The 23,966-nt window shown below is 40.4% G+C and overlaps 1 protein-coding gene across 2 annotated transcripts in view; it reads right to left on the bottom strand.

The window, feature by feature from the left end:
• Positions 1-5,359: 5,359 nt before the first annotated feature.
• Positions 5,360-23,966, bottom strand: part of SESN3 (sestrin 3) — an 88,999-nt gene continuing 70,392 nt past the window's right edge. For both annotated transcript variants that reach the window (XM_048843457.2, XM_048843467.2), the window contains 3 exons: positions 22,779-22,969; positions 16,976-17,120; positions 5,360-15,528 (listed from right to left, as the gene is read on the bottom strand). In XM_048843457.2, the coding sequence (XP_048699414.1) occupies positions 15,442-15,528; positions 16,976-17,120; positions 22,779-22,969 (423 nt within the window). In that variant the 3' untranslated portion in view covers positions 5,360-15,441. The remainder of the gene's footprint in view (positions 15,529-16,975; positions 17,121-22,778; positions 22,970-23,966) is intronic.

Genomic DNA, 23,966 nt, shown 5'->3' on the forward strand with positions numbered 1-23,966 from the left:
GCTCAGCACTGACAGGATGGTGTTTCCTTTTCCTGATTGCTCAGGATCACACAGTGCCCTCTCCTGACTAGATGATGAAGTATGGATCTTTCACCTTCCAGGGTGTCTGGTGGCCCAACCCTTTGAGGTTTTTCTCCAAGGGCTACAACCAGTACAGAGCCAGCAGGTTCATTGCCAGGAGTTTTCTACTGACATTTAAACACCACATTAGACTTGCTTTGAAACCCAGCTGGCTGTGAATTCTAAAACAAATCTCCACATTTGGAGCATTAAAGTAAAATGTCGCTGTTTGGTTAAGACGGCGAAACTCTGAAAAATAACAAACCAGGGAGAAAACTAGTTCCTCTGCTAAAGAAACTCAAGGGCTACAGCTATTCCCTTCGTCTGTTTCTCAATATTGTATCACATTTAGTACAACTAATGTCCTCCCGACCCCTGCAACGGTGGCACAGTGGCACATAGGTAAGGGAAACGCTCTCACTCTGAATGTTAGGTTTATGTGAGTTTAAAGTCAATGCTCGATGCAAAGCAGACTTTTGTCTTCCCATCTTTTAATTTTCTTTGAACTTGGTGCCTGCAAACACAAGGGACTAGCACCACCACCAGGAATCAGACAACAGGCAGGCACTAAATAATATGGCTAAGGCACCTCAATACTGAGCACCAGTGCCCCATTTAATGCCAATCCTTGAAGTTATTATTATTAGTATTACCATAACACCTAGGAGTCCCAGTCATGGGCCAGGCCCCCTTGCTGCTAGGCACTCTTCAAACACAGGAGAAGATGGCCTAGGACTACAAACCATGCTGAAAGATACTGAATTTGTGAGGTGGTTGGGATGCTGACAACCTAAGACTTAGAGATGATCAAAATCTTCATGGTTGATATGTGGGGCAACTCAGTCCTTCTGTTCTTGGTCCAACTCTACCAACCACTCTGGAGCCTGCTGGAAGCTACTTGGTTATGCGATTGGTCACTTAAGTCATGGGGTTTTGAGTTTGTTCCTCAGTTGGATGACAAATTTTTTAAACAGTAGAACAACAAGACAGACAAAAAGCAGCACTTGTAGGATGACATTTGGAGATGTAATATTTGTGCTAAGATCAGTAAAATGTTCTAAGCACCTTAATACCATGGTGATGGGCACTATGCTTCACACTGTTATGGAGACTGAGACATCTGCAGATTTACAATAACCTGTATGGCTCTAGCTGCAGAGCCAGCATGTGTATTTGCAAGCATATTAGTGAGTCTCATATTCAGCATTTAACCAGCAAAATTAGTCTCAGTAGATTTGAACCCAGATTTCAATAGATTTCCAATAGTACTCAATATCCTCATACATTCCTCAATAAATATTTCTGTTTTGTATTTGAGGAAAAGATTGTGATGATGTAGACACATATAACACACTTTCTATTCCACTAGTATCTCAGGAGGATGGTAAACAGCAGTTGCTAAAGTTAGACATTTTTAAATCAGCAGGTCCAGATAACTTGATTCTAAGAGTTTTAAAAGAGCTGGCCGAGGAGCTCACTTAACCATTATTGTTGATTTTCAGTAAGTCTTGGAACACTGGAGAAGTTCAAGACGAGTGAAAGATAGATAATGTTGTGCTAATATTTAAGAAGAGTAAATAGGATGACCTGGGTAATTATAGGCCTGTCAGTCTGACATGATTTTGAGCAAGATAATGAAGTGACTGATACAGGACTGATTAATAAAGGATAAAAGGAGGGTTATATAATTAATATCCATCAACATGGATTTATGGCAAATAATTTCAAGTTAGTCTGTCAGGATCCGTTTTTGATGAAGTTACAATTACTGGTTGATAAAAGTAATAGTGTTTATACAATATACGTAGACATCTCTGAGGTGCTTGACTTGATACTGCATGAAATTTTGATTACAAAACTAGAATGGTACACATTAAATGGATTAAAAACTGGCTGATAGGTCTTAAAGTGTAATTGTAAATGGTGAACCATCATAGAGTGGGTAGAGTCCTGGAGGGATCGGTTCTTGGCCCTACACTATTTAACATTTTTATCAATGACCTGAAAGAAAACGTAACATCTCTGATGAAGTTTGAAGATGACAAAAGTTGAGGGTGTAGTAAATGATGAAGAGGGCAGATTACTGATACTGTCAGCTGGATCACTTGGTAAAACAACTCCAAGCAAACATTCTGAATTTCAACATGGCTCAGTGTAAATGCATATGTAATCCCACAATCCCTTTACTAGGGAGGGGGAGAAAGTGGGCTGTGCAATTTACCTGGGGCCCAACCAGGGCCAAAGATTGCATCCCTGAAGCATTGCTTCTTCATTGTCAGGTGATCCTCCCTTAAGCAGAGAGGAGGTTGGAGGGAGGGAACTAAAGTAGCAGCCTCCACATGTCCCAAAAGAGGGGAGCTCTGATTGCTTCTTTACCACAGAACCAAGATGCCTGTGAGAGAGGAAGTGACCCTTCCCTGCGGGGTATCAGCTGAAAGGGGCGAGAGACCCAGAGAAAGCATCCAGCTGCCCCCATACATGAACTTTCTTCAATTTTCCCCAATCCTTAGTAACTGACTGTTAGCTAAGGCTGTAGAACAAACTCATTAATCTCTCTGACAGTCTCTATGCAAAAGAATAAATGGACACAAATCTGACAAAAAATTATAACATTCAAAAACCAACCTGAGAACACTTCAATCTCCCTGGACACTCAACAACAGACTTAAAAGTGGCAATTCTTCAACCAAAAACTTCAAAAACAGACTCCAATGAGAAACTGCAGAACTGGAATTAATTTGCAAACTGGACACCATCAAATTAGGCCTCAATAAAGACTGGGAGTGGATGGGTCACTACAAAAACTAATTTTCCCCCGCTGATACTCACACCTTCTTGTCAACTGTTTAAAATGGGCCACCTTGATTACACTGAACTCATTAGCTCTACAAAAGTGATTTTTCCTCCCTTTTTGTCAACTGTTGAGAATAGCCCACTTCCACCTTAATTGAATTGGCTCCTTAGCACTGACCCCCCCCACTTGGTAAGGCAACTCCCATCTTTTCATATGCTGGGTATTTATACCTCTCTACTGCATTTTCCACTCCATGCATCTGATGAAGTGGGTTTTAGCCCACAAAAACTTATGCCCAAATAAATTTGTTAGTCTCTAAGGTGCCACAAGGACCTCTCTCTCTAGATGGGACAGAACAACACAGCCAGGAGGTGTGTGGGTTACACCACCACTGGACATTGAAATGCAATATCTGCTCTTTCCTTGAAGTTACTGGTAGCAATAAGTAGTGGGCAAAAATTCATTTGTGGCATTGGGAACAAGTGCTGGCTTTATTGTGGTCCATTATTGCAACAAGCAGCTGACAGAATAAGGAGGCGCATGACTGCCTGTATGAGGTGGGGCAAGACAACAGCATCGTCATCCCTGCACAAGTAATGTCTCCACGCTGCTTAAGGGCCCAATCTAAGTCTCAATGACATCAAGTGGAGTTGGATTAGGCCCCAGCGTAGGGTGGAATAAATCAATTTTAAAGGTTACTCGGTCACCCTCCCTCACAGTGCGTAGTCCCTTACTCCTCAAGTCAGGACCACTGATAGCAGCAGCACATAAACTGGTCAGTATAAGGGCAGCAGAATCTAGCTCTAGACGAAATTCCAATGAATTCTGCCACAGGGGTGGTGTGCTCACTAGCTAGGGGTGATCATCAGTGGAATTAACATGGTGCCAATAGGTTGAGAGAGGCTAAATCACACAGGGAGGTGACTGCAGAAGGCCAACTGAAAAAAAAATAAATCTCATGGGGGAAGATTAATTGTTGACCCAAGTCATTTGTCATAATTTGAGCTGGGGAAATTTTTGCTAAGGAGCCTGTAACACTTCAGCTTTTAATCAAGCAACTAGTGCAATCATGCAACCTAATCCTTAGGGATGGGGAATCCTGCTTCAGAGAGCATAACTTTTGTACAATCCTTGATCTTTAACTGTTTGCTCCTTTGAATCTTTGATGCAGAATGTAAGAACACTAGGCTGCTTGCTAACAGCAACACAGATTGGGAAACTTTTTTTTAAAAAATTAGGAACCACTATATTCCTTTAAAATAAAGTCTATATAGCTTACCAGGCATGAACATGATAATGCCATTTTAACAATTATGGCAATTTCCTGCAAACCTTATTGAATTAAGTTAAATCTTATTGAATTAAGTTGAGTATCTTTGGAGTCCATTGTATTAAATGAATCATATCTATCCTCGTGGGCCAGGGATTTATGCAATTCCATGGGGGGGGGGGAAATCAGGAATTAAGAACAGCAGGAGGTGATTAGACAAATTTGTAACTCCTTCTGTAAGCTCCCACCACCTGGAAAGACTTACATATGCTGGTTCAAACTGGATTCTCCAGGGACCAACAGACAAAGAATGGAGTTATGGTTAAATAACTTGAGTTTAAACTGACTTATCAGGACCTTCTTTCTGATCCAGCAAACAAACAAGACCCCTGGTAAACTGAGGTCCCCAATCCTTAGGGAAGGGTTAGGACGACTTTGGTCTACTGAGACTCAATAAGACTGGGCTCTTGTTCTGGGCAAAAGTGTGTTATGAACTTGAAACCACAGGAACACATCTGTGTGGGGTTTTGAAGGACTGCTCAGCTGCCAAAGCCTGTGATGGAGGGTCTTTTTGGTTTGTTTGGGGTTTTTTTTGGGGGTGGGGGGAGAAGAATCTCTAGTAAGCTCGATAGCATATGTGTATACTCTTTGATTGTTTTTCATGTTTTCTCTAATGCTTTTACCTTAAGAAAAAAAGGTGTTTGCTTAGAAAGAGCTGTGTGTAAGTTATACCCGTGGCAATTACACTGTGTACCATCTCTGAAGAGAATGCCAAAGCAGCCTGTCTTTTCCTGGAGATTTCACAGTACAGGCAGGGGACCGTGCAGCATGGAAATATCCTGGTCAGAAGGGAGACATGCACATCTCCATCCAAGAGAGGCAATGGTGGGGGAGTGGGAAGCCTAGAGTGGGTGCCTTTGCTGGATCAGCATGGAATACAGGTGCGGTTGCTCTGAATTGTGACAGCCATATCAGAAGTGGCAATCATGGTGCTTTCATTATGAGTATTTAATGACAGTGACTTAAGCAATGACCACGTTTTCCACGACCTATGTTCAAAGGACTAGTGCACGTATCAATATGATAAACCATGCCAACAGCATGGCAGTGGAAGAAAACCTACACAACTGATACTGCCTTTCAGAAGGCAGATTTCTGAAGGCAGGCAGGAACATACCTCTGCAACAGAAGTGTTTTCCAAACAGACATTAAATAAAAGACAGAACAGAGCACAGTACAGTTTTGCCAGTTTTATTGAACCAATAAAATTCCTACTGATAACAATGAAAGAAATTTCAGCAAGTATAAATGCAATAGTTTAACAAACCCCATTGTTCCGTACCTATAAATAGAATTTTCAAAACCTCATAAAAAGTGCAGATTTATGAATTGCTGTTAACACGTTAATATACACGATTCCTTTATTTAAAAAGGTGTTTTGTCTCTTAATTCACTAAAAAGTTCCTTCTGCATCTATTCAGATGAATTCAAGTCATAACTAAAAGCTAAAAAAGAATCACACAAAAATGGATCCAGCTAGGTCAGTTTATCCAAAAATCAGCGACACAGAGGGAAAAAAGTTTGCTAAAAGCTCTTGTTGAATCCTGCAATAAACTCCAAACTACTCACTCATCTAATGGGCATGCCATTTGCAAAAGTGCATCAGCATTCAGGATAAAAGTGAGGCCCAGCTTGCATGATTATCACCCCACTGCCCCGGTAAGATGCACACTCTTTTCTGCGTGCTACCCATAGCATAAGTTGCAGCACACGACAGCAAGAAGGCTCTGCAGAACTGCCGTTTCCCTCACACCCTACAGATGGGTGGGCAGAGGTGGGTCCTTGACTCCAGCCCTTCAGCTTGCCTGCCTAGCTGCACTGGTACATTGGGGAGAGTAGGTGGCATAAACTTGGCAGAGAATACTTCCTCCCTGGAGTATGAGGCCCCAGGAGGGGGATTTGTTCCTTTCCAACTCACAATCTCCCTCCTGGGTGGCTCCACAGGCAGCACAACTCCTTATTGCTCCTTACTCCAAGCAGATGATTAAGTCACAATCTAGTTCCAACTAAATTAGACCCATAACAACCTTTGGAGACCTAATGTCAATTGGAAAGGAACATTATTTTCTCCTGCTGAGCTGGGCTTCTTGGACATCAAATTAAAAGTAATGTTGCTATTTTCATAGTTTAATAAAACATAAAATGAATCTAGGAATCTCAATAGACTAACTAGAGAAGATAATCTTGACTTGCAGGTCAGCACAAGGCCTAGGCAATACTTAAATCCCCCCATAACCCTGTTTTGAGTGGTTGCATGTGGAATATCGACAGACCCCAGTCGTCGGCAGGCGGGATCAAATCTGGGACCTCTGGAGCTAAATGCATGAGCCTCTACTGCATGAACTAAAAGCCATATGGCCCTTAGCTAAGGCTGTAGAGCAGATTCATTAATCTCTCTAAGTGGTCTCGGTGCCACTAGAGGGGACAGAACACCACACCCAGGAGGTGCGTGGATTACATGTGGAATATATAAATGATAGGGCTGTCAATTAATCGCTGTTAACTCATGTGATTAATTCAAAAAAAATTATGAAATTTTTAGATTTTTTCTACATTTTAATATATTGACTTCAATTACAACACAGAATACAAAGTATACAGTGCTCACTTTATATTATTTTTATTATAAATATTTGCACTATAAAACAAATTTTTTAATTCCCCCATTACAAGTATGGTAGTGCAATCTCTTTATCATGAAAATTGCACTTACAAATGTAGAATTATGCAAACAAAAATGTGTTCAAAAATAAAACAATATAAAACTTTAAAGCCTACAAGTCCACTCAGTCCTACTTCTTGTTCAGCCAACCGCGAAGACAAACGAGTTTGTTTACATTTATGGGAGATAATGCTGCCGTCTTCTTATTTACAAGGTCATCTGAAAGTGAGAACAGACGTTCACATGGCACTTTTGTAGCCAACATTGCAAGGTATTTACATGCCAGATATGCTAAACATTTGTATGCCCCTTCATGCTTCGGCCACCATTCCAGAGGACTTGCTTCCATGCTGACGATGTCATTAGAAAAATAATGCGTTAATTAAATTTGTGACTGAATTCCTTGGGGGGAGAACTGTATGCCTCCTGTTCTGTTTTACCCACATTCTGCCATATATTTCATGTTATAGCAGTCTCAGATGATGACCCAGTATATGTTGTTCATTTTAAGACCACTTTCACTGCAGATTTGACAAAACACAAAGAAGGTACCAATGTGAGCTTTCTAAAGATAGATACAGCACTCAACCCAAAGTTTAAGAATCTGAAGTGACTTCCAAAATCTGAGAGGGACAAGGTGCGAAACATGCTTTCAGAGGTCTTAAAAGAGCAACACTCAGATGTGGAAACTACAGAACCTGAACCACCAAAATAGAAAATCAACCTTCTGCTGGTGGCATCTGACTCAGATGATGAAAACAAACGTGTCGGTCCGCACTGCTTTGGATTGTTATCGAGCAGAACCCATCATCATCATGGACGCATGTCACCTGGAATGGTGGCTGAAGCATGAAGGGACATATGAATTTTTAGCACACCTGGCACGTAAATATCTTGCAATGCTGGCGCCATGCGAACACCTGTTCTCTTTCTGGTGACAGTGTAAACAAGAAGCAGGTAGCATTATCTCCTGAAAATGTAAACAAACTTGTTTGTCTGAGCAATTGGCTGAACATGAAGTAGGACTGAGTGGACTTGTAGGCTCTAAAGTTTTACACTGTTTTATTTTTGAATGCAGTTTTTGTGTGCATAATTCTACATTTCTAAGTTCAACTTTCATAAGAGAGAGACTGCACTACAGTACTTGTAATGGGGAACTGAAATATTATTTCTCTTGGGTTTTTTTACAGTGCAAATATTTGTAATAAAAAATAAATCTGAAGTACAGTTTGTATTCTGTGTTGTAACTGAAATCAATATATTTGAAAATGTAGAAAACATCCAAAAATACTTAAATAAATGGTCATTGTATTAACAACAGCGCGATTAACTTTTTGTTAACGTGGAGGGTTTACAATGTGCTGTAAAGCACAGCTCTTCATGCTAATTGGAAAGATTTGTGATTAAATGAATAGTAGTCTCTTTGCCTGAACTTTAAGCATCACACTGGAGATTTTTTCATTCATAGAGAGGGACTTTGACCCAACCACGATCTATAGAGAGTCCTCATGACACTACCATTAATCCACTCCTCTACTATCCAGATTCACAGCGGTATTTTATCTACAGCAGGGTCTGTTTCGCAAGAGCAGTTTAAAGTGGCTATGTTTAGCAAATTTGCTAGTTTACAAATTAAAACCTATAAATACAAAGACTCTCACATACTGAACATTGTAACTTGTGTGAATCCTAAACTGCATCAATTAACTGTTAAAAGCTTATTCTACTTAAAACCTTACATAATACAAGATTGATAAGTGGCAGTCCTGTAGGATCACACTGCCTGCCTCACATTAGCCCACAGTCATGTGCTTCACAAAAATAGAAATGTTACAGTAACAAAGCACAGGCCTGCAAAGGCATATCACAGCTTCTGATTACATAAGTACCAAAGAACACAAAAAAGAATAGGTGTTAATACTGATGAATTAAAGAATAACTACAAAGATCAAACATGTTCACAGCATGCTACATATACTGCTCAACTTAAAATAAGGTGAATACAATGTTGAACAAAAACAAAAGTAGTTGGCAGTGTGATTTTTGAATTGTGTTTCAGATACAAAGACATAGCATATACATTCATGATGTGGCTGTCCAGCAAAAATTGGGGTACAGATTTCAAGTTAAAATCCTATCTTGTAAGCTACAGTTTATAACCAGTTCTGTCATAATCAAGAAAGTATTTTGTGGCTTTGTGTATTTTCTCAGAGTCTCAAGACTGGAGCTCAAGTTTACAAGATCTTAATATTTATCCTACTTTTGGAGGTTTGTTGAGTGGCTGTACCTGTCCTATCAGCATTAGTATATTGTTCCCTGTAATCAATACCACAATACCTTTTCATTTATCATGTGTATTGTTGGGCGGCCCTGTTTGAATCATGGTGACAAAATGAATTAAACATGAAGAGGCACAATGTAAAACTGGATGAGGCAAAGTGTAGATTGATTATATTTTGTTTGGATGAATTTGGTGCCATTTTATTTACATCCTTAAAGATGGACAGGCATCTGATGCTCCATAATTCTTAAAACTTTGCCTTAAAGAAGGTTATAACAACCAGAAAAGGAGATTCAAACACACAGTTTGTTTGTGCTTTCAAAAATTAAAGGCTGGCTCCCCCTATCCCTTTCTACTGCAGGGGTAATGATAAAATGGACAAGATACCAGAATTACTCCATTGCAACCAAGCAACTCAAAGCCGTACCTTTTGTAAGGAAATCTCATTGGTAATCTTGGGGAAAAATAAAGTGTTGCCAACATCTCCCCTGCATACAGAAGTACAATCTGTGTATTTTTATCCATTTAATGCTATTTTATTTTAGGGAATAAAAACACTGATTTCCCTCCTAATTTTATTACTTCCTTCCTGTTAAACAGCCTCATATTTGCAAATGCTTAAGCATGTGAGTAACTTTATTCATACAAGTACATTTACTCAGGTAACAGTATTTACATGGTTAGGCCAATTATTTTATATATTCATCAGTATCATAAGGACATTATAATGATATCAGAATAAGGAGCAAAGGCTCCCACTGATTTCAATTAAAGCAGAATCAGGCCTCCTTAAATGGGGGTAAAAAACCTTCGCTGTCTCAAGTAATCATGAGATGCATTTATGCTTAGCAGTTGTCCCACAAGAAGTAAAAAAAAAGATAATTTGTTCTAAAGGCCATTATGAAATCTACCCCATTTTAAGGGTTTTTTCCACATAGTCTCAAGTGATTCCCTGTTGAAATTCATTTTAGTCTCTTACTCAGTTGTATAAAAGGTATGTGTGAGAGAACTGAGTGGTCTAGGTTTAAAGCCCTTACACGGGCAAAACTAAGTCAAAGAAAGTTTTGCCTGAGAAGAGCCTTCATGAGTGCGTCAAGTGTAAGTACTAGTGGACTTCTTTTATTGTAGACACAAGATGGGTGAGATTTTTTTATTGGGCCAACTTCTGTTGGTGAAAGAGACAAGCTTTCAAGCTTGCACAGAGCTCTTCTTTAGGCCTTTTATTGTAAGCACAGAGCCAGAATCTGATCCCAGTTGCCCATACCGAGTAGCACCCCTCCAAAAGTGGTCCAGTTGGTTCGTATCATAAGGATGGCAGAATGTGACCCTTAGAAATAAAGCTCTGCTAAGCTAGTCTCCCTCCTTGACAGTTAGTGTGATTTCACTATTTAAAATGGGTACTCAGTACTGAATTTTTAGAAGAGATGTAATTTCCTTGGCCAGGAATAAAGGGAACATTTGAAGTCAGTGTTGCTGAAAGTGAGGAACACTGAATATGACCACAGAACTCCAGCTAGCTTCTAGGTGGTTGATGTGGGAAATGAATGCAATTTTAAGATCTTGAGCCTGGGAGCTCATCCCTGAAGGATAACATTTAGGCTTTGACAGGTCGGAGACCAGGACTGGGAACTTCTCAACATTTGGTGGGAGGGAGGAAGAGAGACCTTTTTGTAGGCAGGGTTAGCCATTGAAAAGAGGGGGTCAGAGACCTTGGTGAAGAGCAGGAGATTTATACAGCTGGATGGGAGATGGGAATGGGGTGACTGTGGGGACCGACTGCATGGCCAAGTATAGTTGTTGTAAGGATTAAAATAGCATAGAGCAGGCAGATTCTATTCAAGCATCTGCCCACTGCTCTGCCAATGCATCAGTCCTAATCTGGGACACCTCTGCTATTCTTGTCCTACACGTCTCCCATGCCTAAGGGGTGTGTGATTTTGTGATGTGTACAGCTTGCCAAACTCTTTCACTTGGGAAATATTTCTTGATTTAAACCTTCCAGAAGTAAAGAAACTAGTGGCTGCACCACTTAGGATGGGGTCTTTCCCTGTAATTTAAAAGCGGATTCTGAAAAATTTGACTTTTGGCCAGGTCTTGTGGTTGGCAGCATTTGTATGCCACAAGCAGATCAGCCAGGGCTAAGTTTCATTTACAGATGATTGATCCATTTCCCTCTCTTATTTATGCACTAAAGTCAACACAAAGTCAGTGGGTTTTGGATCAGGCCCTATGAATGTGAAGCCCCAACACAGGCTAAACGCCCACTGAATCCAAAGGGTGCTTCGTGCAAGTGGAGGCTGCAGAATTTACCGCCTAGAAGACAAGAATCTAAACTGGTCAGTCTGAGCACATCTGTTAAATGCATGTACTTATGATGAACAAATGCATAAGCAAGAGGAAGGATGTCAAGATTTTGCTCTACAAGGGTAGCAGCCTACCGATTAAGATCTTTTGAAAAAGTTAATAGAACGTATGTATGTCAATAAACCAATGCAAATCACACTATTACTTTAATATCCAGGGAAACTGATTTCTACCCTATTAACTTTTGGCAACTGAATACCTTTAAAAATCTGGTTCAGAGATGGAGATAGGAACCTATAGGGATTTTACAAAGTGCCTAGGTACCTAACATCCATTGAACACAACCGTAGTAGGACCTAATCTGCGTCTTTAGTTGCCTAAACTCCTTTAAAAATCTGGCCCTTTGTCCTTTTCAATTTAAGCTTTTTTTATGATTAAAAACCTTGTTTTTCTGATTTCTAATCTACCTTAAATTTACGGTAACCCTAAATATGTAATTTTTAGATTTGTAGCTGATTGTGTAGCTCCCTTTTGTTAAAACATTGAACAAATTAGGTTTTTTTTTAAAATTTGTTTTTTAAAAAAAGCTGACCGGGGAAAAGCTCTCTGGCCCAATTCTCCGTAAATCCGAGCAATATTCATGGAGGCATCCTATATACTAGAACTGCAGCACCATGGATCTTGATGGATATAAGTGAACTATAGAAGCATTTCAAAAATTAGTTCTCATGGGACTCTACAACAGTTTGAATCACCTGCTGTTAGCATAAATTGTTGTTTAAAATGAATTCTGCTATTATAGGACTACAATCCCATGATGTTCAATTGCCAGTTTTATATTCCACAGAATACTGAGCTAATGCAAATGGCTTTTCTAATTTGTACTTTCCCCACTTATTACAGACAAGCAATTTCTGAGAGTATTGTTCTGCACCTGACCAGAATACAAAATACTTTTAAAATGCTCTTAAGGTTAATAAGCACTCCAATCTCATAAAAAAAGCGATTCCCTATTTACAGCGTTTCCTACGATATGTGGTTAGTCATTACCCCAGTGAGCCAATAGTTTTGGCCTTTTCTTCAGCAGGCAGGAGATGATGCATTTGTCTTTTTACCTTGGTGAAGATTGGGATTTTGATGACTAAATGTTAATGCTGGTAAATATAAACCCCAGCAGGGGAAAGCAAAAAGTCAATATCTGTGCATATACTCCCATTAAGGTACATTTCTGACAAAGGAAGTTAACAAGCAATGAAGTTTGAGGATTCACATTCACACGTGCATTTTTTTTTAAAACAGTTGCACATTTAAGTTTGGCACAAAGTGAGCCTAAGGTGTAGGTAAAAATATACGGTATAATCGTATACCTTTAACACCTGTCCTGAACAAACATCTATATTTTAAAAATATCACATTTTGAGTATAAAAGCTAGGCTATAAATGATTATACAGTAAATTCAATACTCTGAAAAAGTGGAAAACAGCATTGTTACTTTTAAGTTTGCATTTTATATAGAAAAGTTACAGCAAACTAGTTGTCAAATGACATTTCCCAACATGGAATGCCATGCGGGCCATATTAGATTAGATATGACACCTTCTGAAATCAAGTTTTGTTGTTTTTTTTTTTTTAAACTGATTCACTATGAATAGATCAATTCATTTACAGTTTATGTATTTCAAAATCTAATCACATACTTTGCTGAGAAGGCAATTCAGCTGGAAAAGTAAATTCTATAGCGAAAGATTAAAATAAAGGCACTAAAGTTTCCACAACTAACACTCAAGCTACTTTAAAATCCTTATATTTCAGAAGAGGAATTAAGTGGTTATGATAGTTACCTAAAACTAGTTTCACCTTCCTTCCAAAACTTAAACTGTTCTTGAGAAATACCTGGCTTCTCATACCAAAGGAATTTCACTGTACAGTTCCCGTCACTTAAAGGCAGAGTTATTAACTGAAGAACGTCCTTACCAGATATAATTGTTACAAGCAAAAACTCACTAAGTGCAGCCACTATAGTTAAGTTGAAAAAGATTATAACAAGTTAAAGAAGTCAAATCTAAGGTTATGCATATCAACCTCTCACCACTTTGTCTGAATAATCTTTGTAGTTAGCTATATGAGATAAATAAATCTTATTTATGCAATGTTTTATATAGGAGAGATTCTGATGCAGTTTGATGGGTAGTTTATCTTGGCTTAAAAAAAATTAGTAATTTCTGTCTCACAAGGCTTTTTATGCAAATAGACTGCCGTCCAAAAGTGCAGAAAAAGTGTATTTAAATGTACAATCATTTAGTTTTCCAATCTGGAACAGACAGCTAAAGCAAAACCTCCCAACATGTGGTGTCACAGCAAGTTATTAAGAGAGGGAAGGAGGAAGAAAAAAACTAACTTTAGTAGCATACTGGTCCATGTTTGTTTTCCCTCAATGAAAGATGTAAAAATATGACTACTATGTTAAAAAAGCTATTCTGCAGTCTTCAATGGAAAGGCCTTTTTACATCTTCTACAATTCAGAGGAACTTTAAAAAACCTAACCAGTTAGTTTCTAATACATGTAAAAGCAAAATAAAGTCACCCTTCTTACAGTGAAAACAAAAATCAAAACAAAAAGATTTTTAGCCGTGATAGCTGTGTCCTACTGGGAAAGTTTAAGCATCAATTTAGGCACTTCACTGGTTCATTAACACAATCCAAAGTAAAGCTATAAACACTGAAATGTTGTGCTCTTAAAATCAGTCTAGTCAAGCAACACAAAATAATGCAAAAATGTGACATTTTTGGCAGCTTATTTCTTCCCTTCCCCAATATTACCAGTTGTCCAAGTAAATTTTATTTTGTGGCTGCTTTGGCACTTAAATATCAGATTGCTCAAGCCATACAAGCTAAAACAAAAATGCTAAGCCTTGGACAATAAAGAAATTGTTTTAAAATTTCTTTATGGTTGTATAAAAAGGGCACTTCAGTAGCGAAATACTAGGGCAAAGCTTGCTTTCTTTTTAAATATTGCACTTTTCTTTTGTTCACAAACATTAATGCATAGAAACACAATTTTAGCTTTGAATATTGAAGTGTTCAGACACTATGAATGAAAAAATTCTAGGAAATAAATTTCTATAACCTATTAGGAAAAGAACAGGTATGATAGCCTTCCTTAATTAAAAAATGCACTGGAGAAAGGAGAGTGCAAACATTTTTTTTTTGGTCAGTCTCTGTATTACGTTTACAGGCGCCAACTAGGTGAACTTGCAAGCAACACTATGATGCGCATGCATGTTGTAAAGAAGATTGAGGGTGACTGTCAGTAAGACAAGATTATTCATGATTGAACCATAATATGTACAACAAATGGATAACTGTGAAACCTCTTCTTTTGGAAAGAGGAAAGGAAAAAAACAACTGAATTTTGCATTTCAGTAGCATTCTGTAGAATTTATCATGATTAATGTCACATTAAAATGTGGACAACGTTGGCATTATATTTCACATCACCTTCAACTGCTGTAGTAAAACAGTGCCTGACAAGTAGTCTCCAGGAGATAAAGAATCCAGTAGCCAGTTCAGTTTAATACATCACATGCTTCTCTCTACTAGCGTTAGGACATTGCATTAAGATCTCTTAGAACATCCAAAAAACCTTTGCTGAATTCCACTAATCTGAAAAATGATTGCTGGAAAAGATAAACACTTTTTTCCTTTGTTTAAGAACAAAGCGCTAGAGCTGAGTATAACAAAACTAGTTTTAGGATTTTGACCAGTATCCTGAAATCCAACCAGAAAAAGTAGTGCTCCTCAGTGTTATTTTTGCTATCATTAGTAATGTTAAGCATCAAGAAAATAAAACACGTCATTGCACATTACAGCCGCCAAAAACACGGCTAAACTTTGACACTAGAGATTTGAGTAACTTGATGCTACAGCACATACAGCTTCTGGTGTGTATCTATTTCAAAAAGGTCTTTACATATCAATTAAACTTCCTTCGCCCCTCCAAATTGATACTTCAGGTCAAGTGACGAGTTATGGCACGAAGGGCATATAGAAGTTCTGCTTGCATACGAGCTTCCATTAGAAGTAGATTTAAGTGGACCTATTTGAAATTAAAAAAAAAAAAATAGCCATTTAGTTCACCATTACAGATTAACAAGCAGAGGCGTTTAATCACTTAATTATCTTACAGATTTAGATTTTTGTGCCAAATGAAAATAGCTGCATCACTCCTCTCTACATTCTAGTGCCACGTACTAGACTGAAGTGTTGCCATTTCTTCTCCAGATGGCTATCTAATATGCCAATTTTATATGACATTCTGGACTCCCAGGTAACAAGCCTTAATTACTGCTTTAAGCAGTGTTCCATCTGCTTTAACAGAAGTCACAGCAAAACAATGCTCTACAGTAATGGAAATCATGACAGAAGACTTACCATTCACCATCACTATAAGCATTATACTCTGAGGACTAGATTTCTGTTATCAGTGTTATATTATCAATCCACATGCCACACACCCTATGTACTATCTGAAGTCAACTGTCAAATAAATGCAACCTCAGGGATGGCAAATTATTCCAGTGAAGACTGAGGCTGGTTTCAGAATGACATTTATTTAACAACAAGGAACAGAAATGCACATATCACTGCCCACTGCTTTAGCATCTGGCCTTACTGCACAACTGTCTCAGGAACTTCTACCAGCACGTCTCCTGGTATAATGCTGGGGCACTGGCATGTATCCTACCCAAGTATTGACCAGGTCTGTTCTGGTGATATGAGACCATAACAGTTATAAATAAAAGGAAGATCAACAATAGCTTTATCCTGTCTTATCTATTACAGGTCTTTAAGATCTAATCATCATGATTGGAGGCATCTACAGTAGTAGTTTAGAGAAAGAACAAATAATGGGCAGTATTGTGTGTCATCTCAGGAGTGCAATTTTTATGTCATTCCTGTTTATTGTATCATGCACAAGACAGTGGCCACAGGCACAATATGATATTTTGTGTAATATAGAGCATAATTTGTATGCCACTCATACTAAAAAGGCATACAAGTATTATCAATGCTTGGTAGTTAACTTAAAAATAGTGTGTACACACACACACACACGTATATATAAACAATGTATTTTACCACTGAAAAGCAGTGTAGATACAAGTTAATTTATCTTCTCTATAAGAATCAAGTAGTATCAGAACAGTTGACTACTTCACGATTTCCAAAACTGCTCATTTTTCTATATGCAGATCTATGGATCTAGCTTCATGCAGGAGTCACTAGAGACTGTCCATGGTGTGCTCATTATGAAAATGTTTTGGCAAAAGTGACATTTAATATTTATTGAACTAACTTGTAAGGCTTTACTGTACAGTATTTAAGTTAATTCTGTAAGTTTTTTCTTTATTGTTAAGAAGGTTAACTCTAGTATACACACACACACACACACTCACCCCCACCCTTTTGCAAGCCACCTTATTATTTGCATTGTTTACATAGCACAGGGCCTCTTGTGTAATGTTTGGCTATGAAACACTTACCTTCTCTGAGTGCTTGAACTGACGCCAGTAACTATCGTACATGCGCTTGGTAGTTCTCTCTGGGTAGCAGGTCACTGTCTTAATGTAAACCTTCAGGCTGCGTTCAAGTAACTGATTAACTTCCCCATAATCATAATCATCATACCTAAGCAAAATAAGGCAGACTGAATATTTTGTCTGGACCCACATGGCTTTTTAAATTCTGAAACTACACGTATTTATGAACTGAAATACTAGAAGGAGCGGTTACTTATCTTGTATAGTAACTGGAGTTGTTAGAGATGTGTTACCCTATGGGTGCTCCATGTCAGGACGTGCGCACGCCTGTGCACTTTTGATAAGAGATTTTGCAAGCTATGTCTGTCCGCAAATCCATGCTTGCACCCCAGACACCCTCATGCTCTGGTACGAGAGCATATGGGGAGGAGGCAGCAGACCCGCTGCCAGGCCAGTTCCTTCTCAACCATGGAAGTCCAGTGAAAGACTTTGAGGCAGAGAGGAAGAAGGGTGGGAAGTAGAAAACCCACAGGGACACATCTTGAAGAACTCCAGTTAGGCTCCAGGAACTTCTCCTGTTTCGAGTAGCGTCCCTATGGGTATTCCACATTAGAAAATTCATGAGCAGTACCTCATTTATGGAGGAGGGTGCTGAAAAGGCGGATTCAGTAGAACAGCATCACTGAAGCAACTTCAGCTCTGCAAGTCGATACAAGAGCATAGTGCCGGGAAAACATGTGTACTGAAGACCAGGTGGCTGCCCTGCAGATGTCAAGGATAGGAATGTTTTTCAGTATGGCTACAAAGATAGACTGAGCCCTGGTGGAATGAGCAATAACTCAGTGTATGTGTGTGTGGAAATTGTACCTCCTTTCATGGGTTCTGCAGTTGAGATGCAAAAGCCTGGGTGAAGCCCTAAAGGGCCTGGTCTTATATAGGTAAAAAGCAAGGACTCTTCTTATGTTCAGTGTATGGAGGCTCGTTCCTCCTCTCAAACAGTGAGGCTTGAGATAAACACCAGCAGGTGAATCTCTTAATGTGGAATTCTGGAAAACCTTAGTCGGAAGGGAAGGTGTGGTCATAGTGTCATCTCGTTCAACAGAACACTGTATAGTGGAGTCAGCCACCAAGGTTCCAAGCTACCATCACCTCAGTCAGGAGGCAGGACATGAGGAATGATGTCTTAAGGGATAGATTAATATTTGCCATAGGTTCGGCTGGGTGTTTTCTCAGCGCATTGAGAGCTAAGTTGAGGTCCCATGATGGAGTTGGTTCCTTGACAGAAGGGAAAAGGTTAAACACGTCCTAGCAGTTGGGAGGCACAGTGGTACGGTAGGCCTCCTGTGGCTCTAGAGCAAGAAAATTCCTGGATGGCACTGATGATGAAGAAGCTGTGTGCCTGGAAGAGATTCAACGTCCAAGATGTAACCCTGCAAGCTCATGACTGCAATGGAAGCTCTGATTAGGAGGTCGTTCAGGAAAGGGTCCCTGCAACCTGAGTCTGGCTATTATCACCACCATCATCTTTGTAACAACCCTGAGGGCAGAGGACAGGCTAAATGGGAGTGTTCGCTACTGAAAATATTTTCTGAAGTTTCCCCCAGGATAGGGGTGACACTATAGAGGACAGGGTCTCCATCCAAAACTTCATTTTCTTCATCCATTTGTTGAGCCTTTAGAGGTCAAAAAATGATTAATATTCCCCCCACACACATGCCTGTGCTCTTCTGTAGAATGCAAAAAAATGGATTAGAACCCAGAGAATCTTTCTTCTGAGGAAACACACTCTGTCTGTCCCATGTCCAGAAGAGGAGATGCTCTGTTCCAGATCCGATTGTGTTTTACGAGGTCATTGGAGCTGGATGAGTGGATGAAGAACAGATGGGGTGGTGTCTCTGGCTCATTGTTTCCTTGATGCACTTGTTTGTGGTTGATGAAAACCATTTATCTAGGAAATGGGAAATCCTGTCCCTTCACTTCAGCTCTGGGCAGATGCCTATGCGATATTTAACATAAAGGGGATTTGGGAGCTGAGGTCCCTCTGGACTTGTGCCTCAGACCTTGATTCCACTGTTTTCCCTGAGGGAATCTGTTGTCCCTTGCTAGTACCTCTGAGAGTGGGGAGAGAAAGGACAGCCTCTGTTTGAAGGTTGACTTATAATTCTCTTCTTAGAGAACTTGGTGGGAAGGGACAGTGTGTTTGGATTTGCCACACTCTCAGCCACCATCTTCTCCAATTTTTCTCAAAAAAAAAAAAAAAAAAGGGAGCCTGTAAGCTTGGCTGAGCATATGACCTGCTTAGATTGAGTATCCATCTTCCAAGGTGGTGTCTGGCTGGAAACCATGGCTCAGGCTGAAAACCTCATTGCATCCACTGAGGCATCTGCTACAAATGCTGTTGCTAGGGAGACTAAGGTGGCATCAAAATCAGGGTGATCTCTGTCCTTAAGGGCTTTGAGATCTTCTAGCCAGGAAAGAGATGCTCTTGCAAAGCAGGTAGCTGCCAGGGATGCTTGGAGGATGGTGGAGGCAGCTTCAAAAATCTTTGAGAGGGACCTCCGTCTTTCTATTTGTGGGTTTTTGTGGTTTCCTTACAGTACAACTCCCCTGATGAGGGACACTACTGCAGCATCAACCTTCAGTATCTCAGCAATAAAGCCTTTTGGTTTTTAATGATATATAGCCTCAGGTAGATCTTATTAATATGCTTGCCCTTATCATGCTTATTCCATTCATCCCTAATCACTTCCTCAAAGAAGAAGTGAAGGGATATTGCAGCACCAGGAGAAGAAGATTGTGCGGGAAGAAATGTACTCTGAGGCTTACTCACAGGGGCTTGCTCAAGTTTCAGAGCCAGACAGTTCACCTTCCTCAGTGGTGATGGAGGATGACTCATATCCTCCTGATTTTTTTGGGATGTTTCCCCCTTCAATCCCCCCCTTTTTTTTAATTAAACAAAAACCTTTTTTGGATGCTTTAGGAGCATAGACACTCAGCTGTGGCTTTTGTGAGGCCTTTTGTAGCTTGCCTTCCTTAGGGCCTGGTGCTCTCTTGAGATGTCTTCCTCAGAATCCTCCACCACTGCTTCCTATTCCCCCTGGGAGAAGGGTGGGGACTTGCTGTCAGAACCTCCTGGTTAGCTTGAAAGAGAGAAGAGCTGATTAGAAACCCTGTTTTCTTCCCAGGGTGCTCAGGACCCACTTTATCATGGGGATTGGGGGGGCGTGATGGACACTTGTGGTCCACAAGCCTCCCCTCTTTGTTCTGCAGGGGTCCTCCAGGACTTACCTCCCTAGTTGAATGGTCTGGAACCTCTCTGCTCTACTGCAGGGTTTCTGGTCCAAATTTTCCTTTTTGAAGCTGTGGCTGCCTTGGAGGGCAGGGAACTATACCTGCTTGTCTGACTTGCAGCCTTCGGACCTAATGCAGTTAGGGATGGAAGGCTGGGCATATCTCACCATGTTCTAAGCCTGTGAAGGCTGCCTCACAAATAGAGCACTGCTTGGATTTAACCTGGTGCTTTTTTGGTTGCTCTCCCATGCCTGTAAAGGACAAAGGAGCCAGCAGAGACACACTACAGCAGAGGCTCAGAGAGAGTTAAGCCCCCCAAAAGTTAACTGATCCAGGGAGGAGAAGGAATGCTGAGGAGGGAGAACACTGCTCCCCACTGCCCAAAAACAGGGCAGAAAAAATTAAAATAGAAGGAAAAGAGGTGAGAGCAAAAGAAACCACCATTGTCTACCTTCTCCTGCAGAGTTAGGAAATCTGGCAGCAAGTAGGAGCAGACTGTACAATGCCAAAATGCTTATCTTCAGAGACAGAAATCGGCTTGATGTCCAGAACTCTGGGAGACACCGGGCTGCAGAAGAACCCTTTTCCAATAAATTTTGGTGGAACAGGTTTGATTGACCCCAGTGTTAGGAATTATATTTTCTATCTCAAATGATTCTCATGAGAGGGGTCCCTGAAGAGGGAGGGAGGAAGAAGTTGGGGGTGGGTGGGGAGGAGCACACTGGATGGAGTAACCTGTAGAAACTATCTTCAGAATTCACCTGTCTGAGGTGATGAGCTCCCAGGAAGGTAGGAAATGGAAGACAATCCCAATGGGGGGAGTGGTAAGGGGGGAAATACACGCAGTGTAGGACGAGGAGCAGGACAGAGTTTGTAACCCTGGACCAAAGGTTTGAAAACCAGTTCTTTCAAGAATGTTGCTGACTGGAAGGCTATTGTAAGGACAGCCCTTTTTCTTCATTATCCTGGCTTCTTTCTCGGGGGCTCGGCCATTCTGGGTAAGACCGTTGAGCCATCTGCAATTTACCGTACTTTCTCTCTTTGCCACAAGCGTACACATGCCCAGAGATCATAGTGTCGCCCAAGAATCTTTAAGAGAACAAAGAGACCCTGGCTTCACTCAACGACTTGGGTCCTTCAAAAGAAGGACCTTAACTGTGTTTTCTACCTCCTGAGGCAGACCAGAGGATTGCAGCCAAGAAACTTCTGTAGCCATGGAATGTTGCAGCTATATCAGCAGCATTGAGTCAGGCCGGGAAAGATTTCTTGCTGATTGTCTGGCCTTCTGTTAGGAGGGCTTGAAATTGTTCCCTCTGATCATGTGGCAGGAGTTCAATAAAAGATGAAAACTTGCAATAGTTTGTAAAATTGTCTTCTGCTATCCGGGCTTGGTAATTAGCTACTCTAAACGGCAGTGAAGCAGAGTAGCTCTTGTATCCCAGAAGGTCCAGTCTTTTGAGCTCTTTGTTGGATGGTGTTGGGCAGAACCTGTTATCTGTTCCATTTAATAACTGCCTCTATGAACCAGGGAGTGGGGTTCAGAATGGGATGTGAAAAAAATATTCTGAACCTTTGGCTGGGAAGTAGCATTTTCTGTCAGCCCATCATCACAAGGTGGTATAGTAATTGGAGTTTGCCACACAGACGTCAGCTGAACAAGGTGGGCAAGGTAATTTTGCCTGCAGCAGATGTATGAAGAATGTCCAACAGGGAATGTTGGTATTCTGGTGTCTCCTATAATGGAATATGCAGGGTTTCTGCCACGGAAAGGTCCTGAATGGCCTTGAAATCATAAGCATAGGATAGTGGGGGAGGCAAAATGAGAGAAGGGGGTTACACTCCCTCCCCCCACAAAAAAGCACAAACAGTGCTAAAAAACAAAAAGAAAGAATATACGGAGAAAAGAAAGGATTATTGTGAGAGAGGTAGCAAACTGCATAGCTAGCTAACAGACACAGCAATGTTCCACCTCAAGCCATAGGTGGTTGAGAAGGAACTGGAGTGGCAGTGGGTCTGCCTCCGAGCTATATACCCCCATACCAGAGCATGAAAGTGTCTGGGGCGCAGGCATGGATCCATGGACACTGCTGACAAATCACTGATCAACAGCAAATGTGTGTTTGCACCTCCTGTCATGGAGAACCCATAGAGACACTACTCAAAGAAGAATAAAAGTTACTCAGTTCCTAAGAGCCTTTTAAATAGTGTGGCATTTCCTTTTTTCCTGAACTGACAATGTTGTCCATGAGTTCAGAGAAGACATATTTCTGTAAAAATATCAATCCTAATTTGATTCTGTAATACCAACTCATTTTTTTTTAAATAGAGAAATTAAGTTGTACTACTACCAGTATTTGTACCAATTTCACTGCAGAAAAATTTAAAAGCCACATACACCAATTTTTAAACACTGCTTTAGTGTGATCAAAATCTAATGTATTCCTGTCCCCAAGTAAATATATTTTGCTTACATGCTTCCAAATACACTTATTAGACAGGTCAATTTGTTACATACCTGATTCCAAACATACAGTGAACATAGTTAAATAAAGCTCTTCTCAACATGGTTGTGTCAACATCTTCGTGTGTAGCCATAGTGTTGTAGGTTAGATTGTAGACCATCCGAAACTTCTCATCCAGGAGATGCCCAATATCAGAATAGAGCCTGTTCACAAGGGAGAAGCCATGATTTTCCCAGGTATAGTCCTGTAAGAGCACAAAGAAATACACCAGCAATGCATAAATATGCAAATAGTGCCTTCCCACCTGATCCTCCCTCTGGTTTCTTCCCCAGTTGAAGATCTTGTTCTCTGTTTTGTCTCTCATTCTGCTTTATTAATTCCCCTGCGCGTCCATCCGTCCCCACCTCCAAAGGGGGTATTTTAATCAATAAGTTTTCCCCGGTCAGTTCTGCTTTAGTCCTTAGGTCCTGCAGATTTGGTTCAGACTGGAAAATATTCACACTGATATTATTCAGAGACTGCTGCTTTGGAAAGCTATGAGCCAGAGTGGAAGCACGGGGATGTGCTGTTCCTTAGAGACATGACTTCACTCTTGCACCAAGGACGGAGGAAAAGAGTTAGCAGTTTGAGAAACGCTGCCAGCTGTGCCTGCGCAGCAACACCTTCACAGGCTACGACTTCAAACATAACCTCTTTGGGCAGGGATTAGCTTATCCTATGTTCATAAAGTGGCTAGCACAATGAGGTCTTGCTCCATCACTGGGGGCCTCTGGATGCTTCTGTAATACAATTGTTACAATAGAAGATATGATTTGGGTAAAAGGTCTCACATTCTACCACCACTCAGCTAGGAAACAGTTAAACAAGTTAGCTATTCTGGAGAAGGTGAAACTTTTGAAGTTGGAAGTCAGTAACTGAAAATCCTTGCCTGAACGCAGAGACATTTCAGTTTCAGTGCAACCTTCCATAAAGCTCTTCTGAACCAGTGCTGTACATGTCTAACGTTGTCTCAAGTCAATGACAATTGTCAGCCTTCTCAAGTTCATAGAAAGGTCAGCAGTATCTTTGATCTCAGACACAAACTTTGCCTTATCCTTGTCCACAATACACACCCAAGGTGGTGTTTGCGTCACCTTCCAAAACATGGTTTATTGCAGCATGAATTCATCCTGATCAGCATAGACTGTTGTAAATCTAAGGGCTTGTCAACACAGGGACTTATTCAAGAATAGCTACTGTGC

Source organism: Caretta caretta, chromosome 1, assembly GCF_965140235.1.
Source record: "Caretta caretta isolate rCarCar2 chromosome 1, rCarCar1.hap1, whole genome shotgun sequence".
NCBI lineage: Eukaryota > Metazoa > Chordata > Testudines > Cheloniidae > Caretta > Caretta caretta.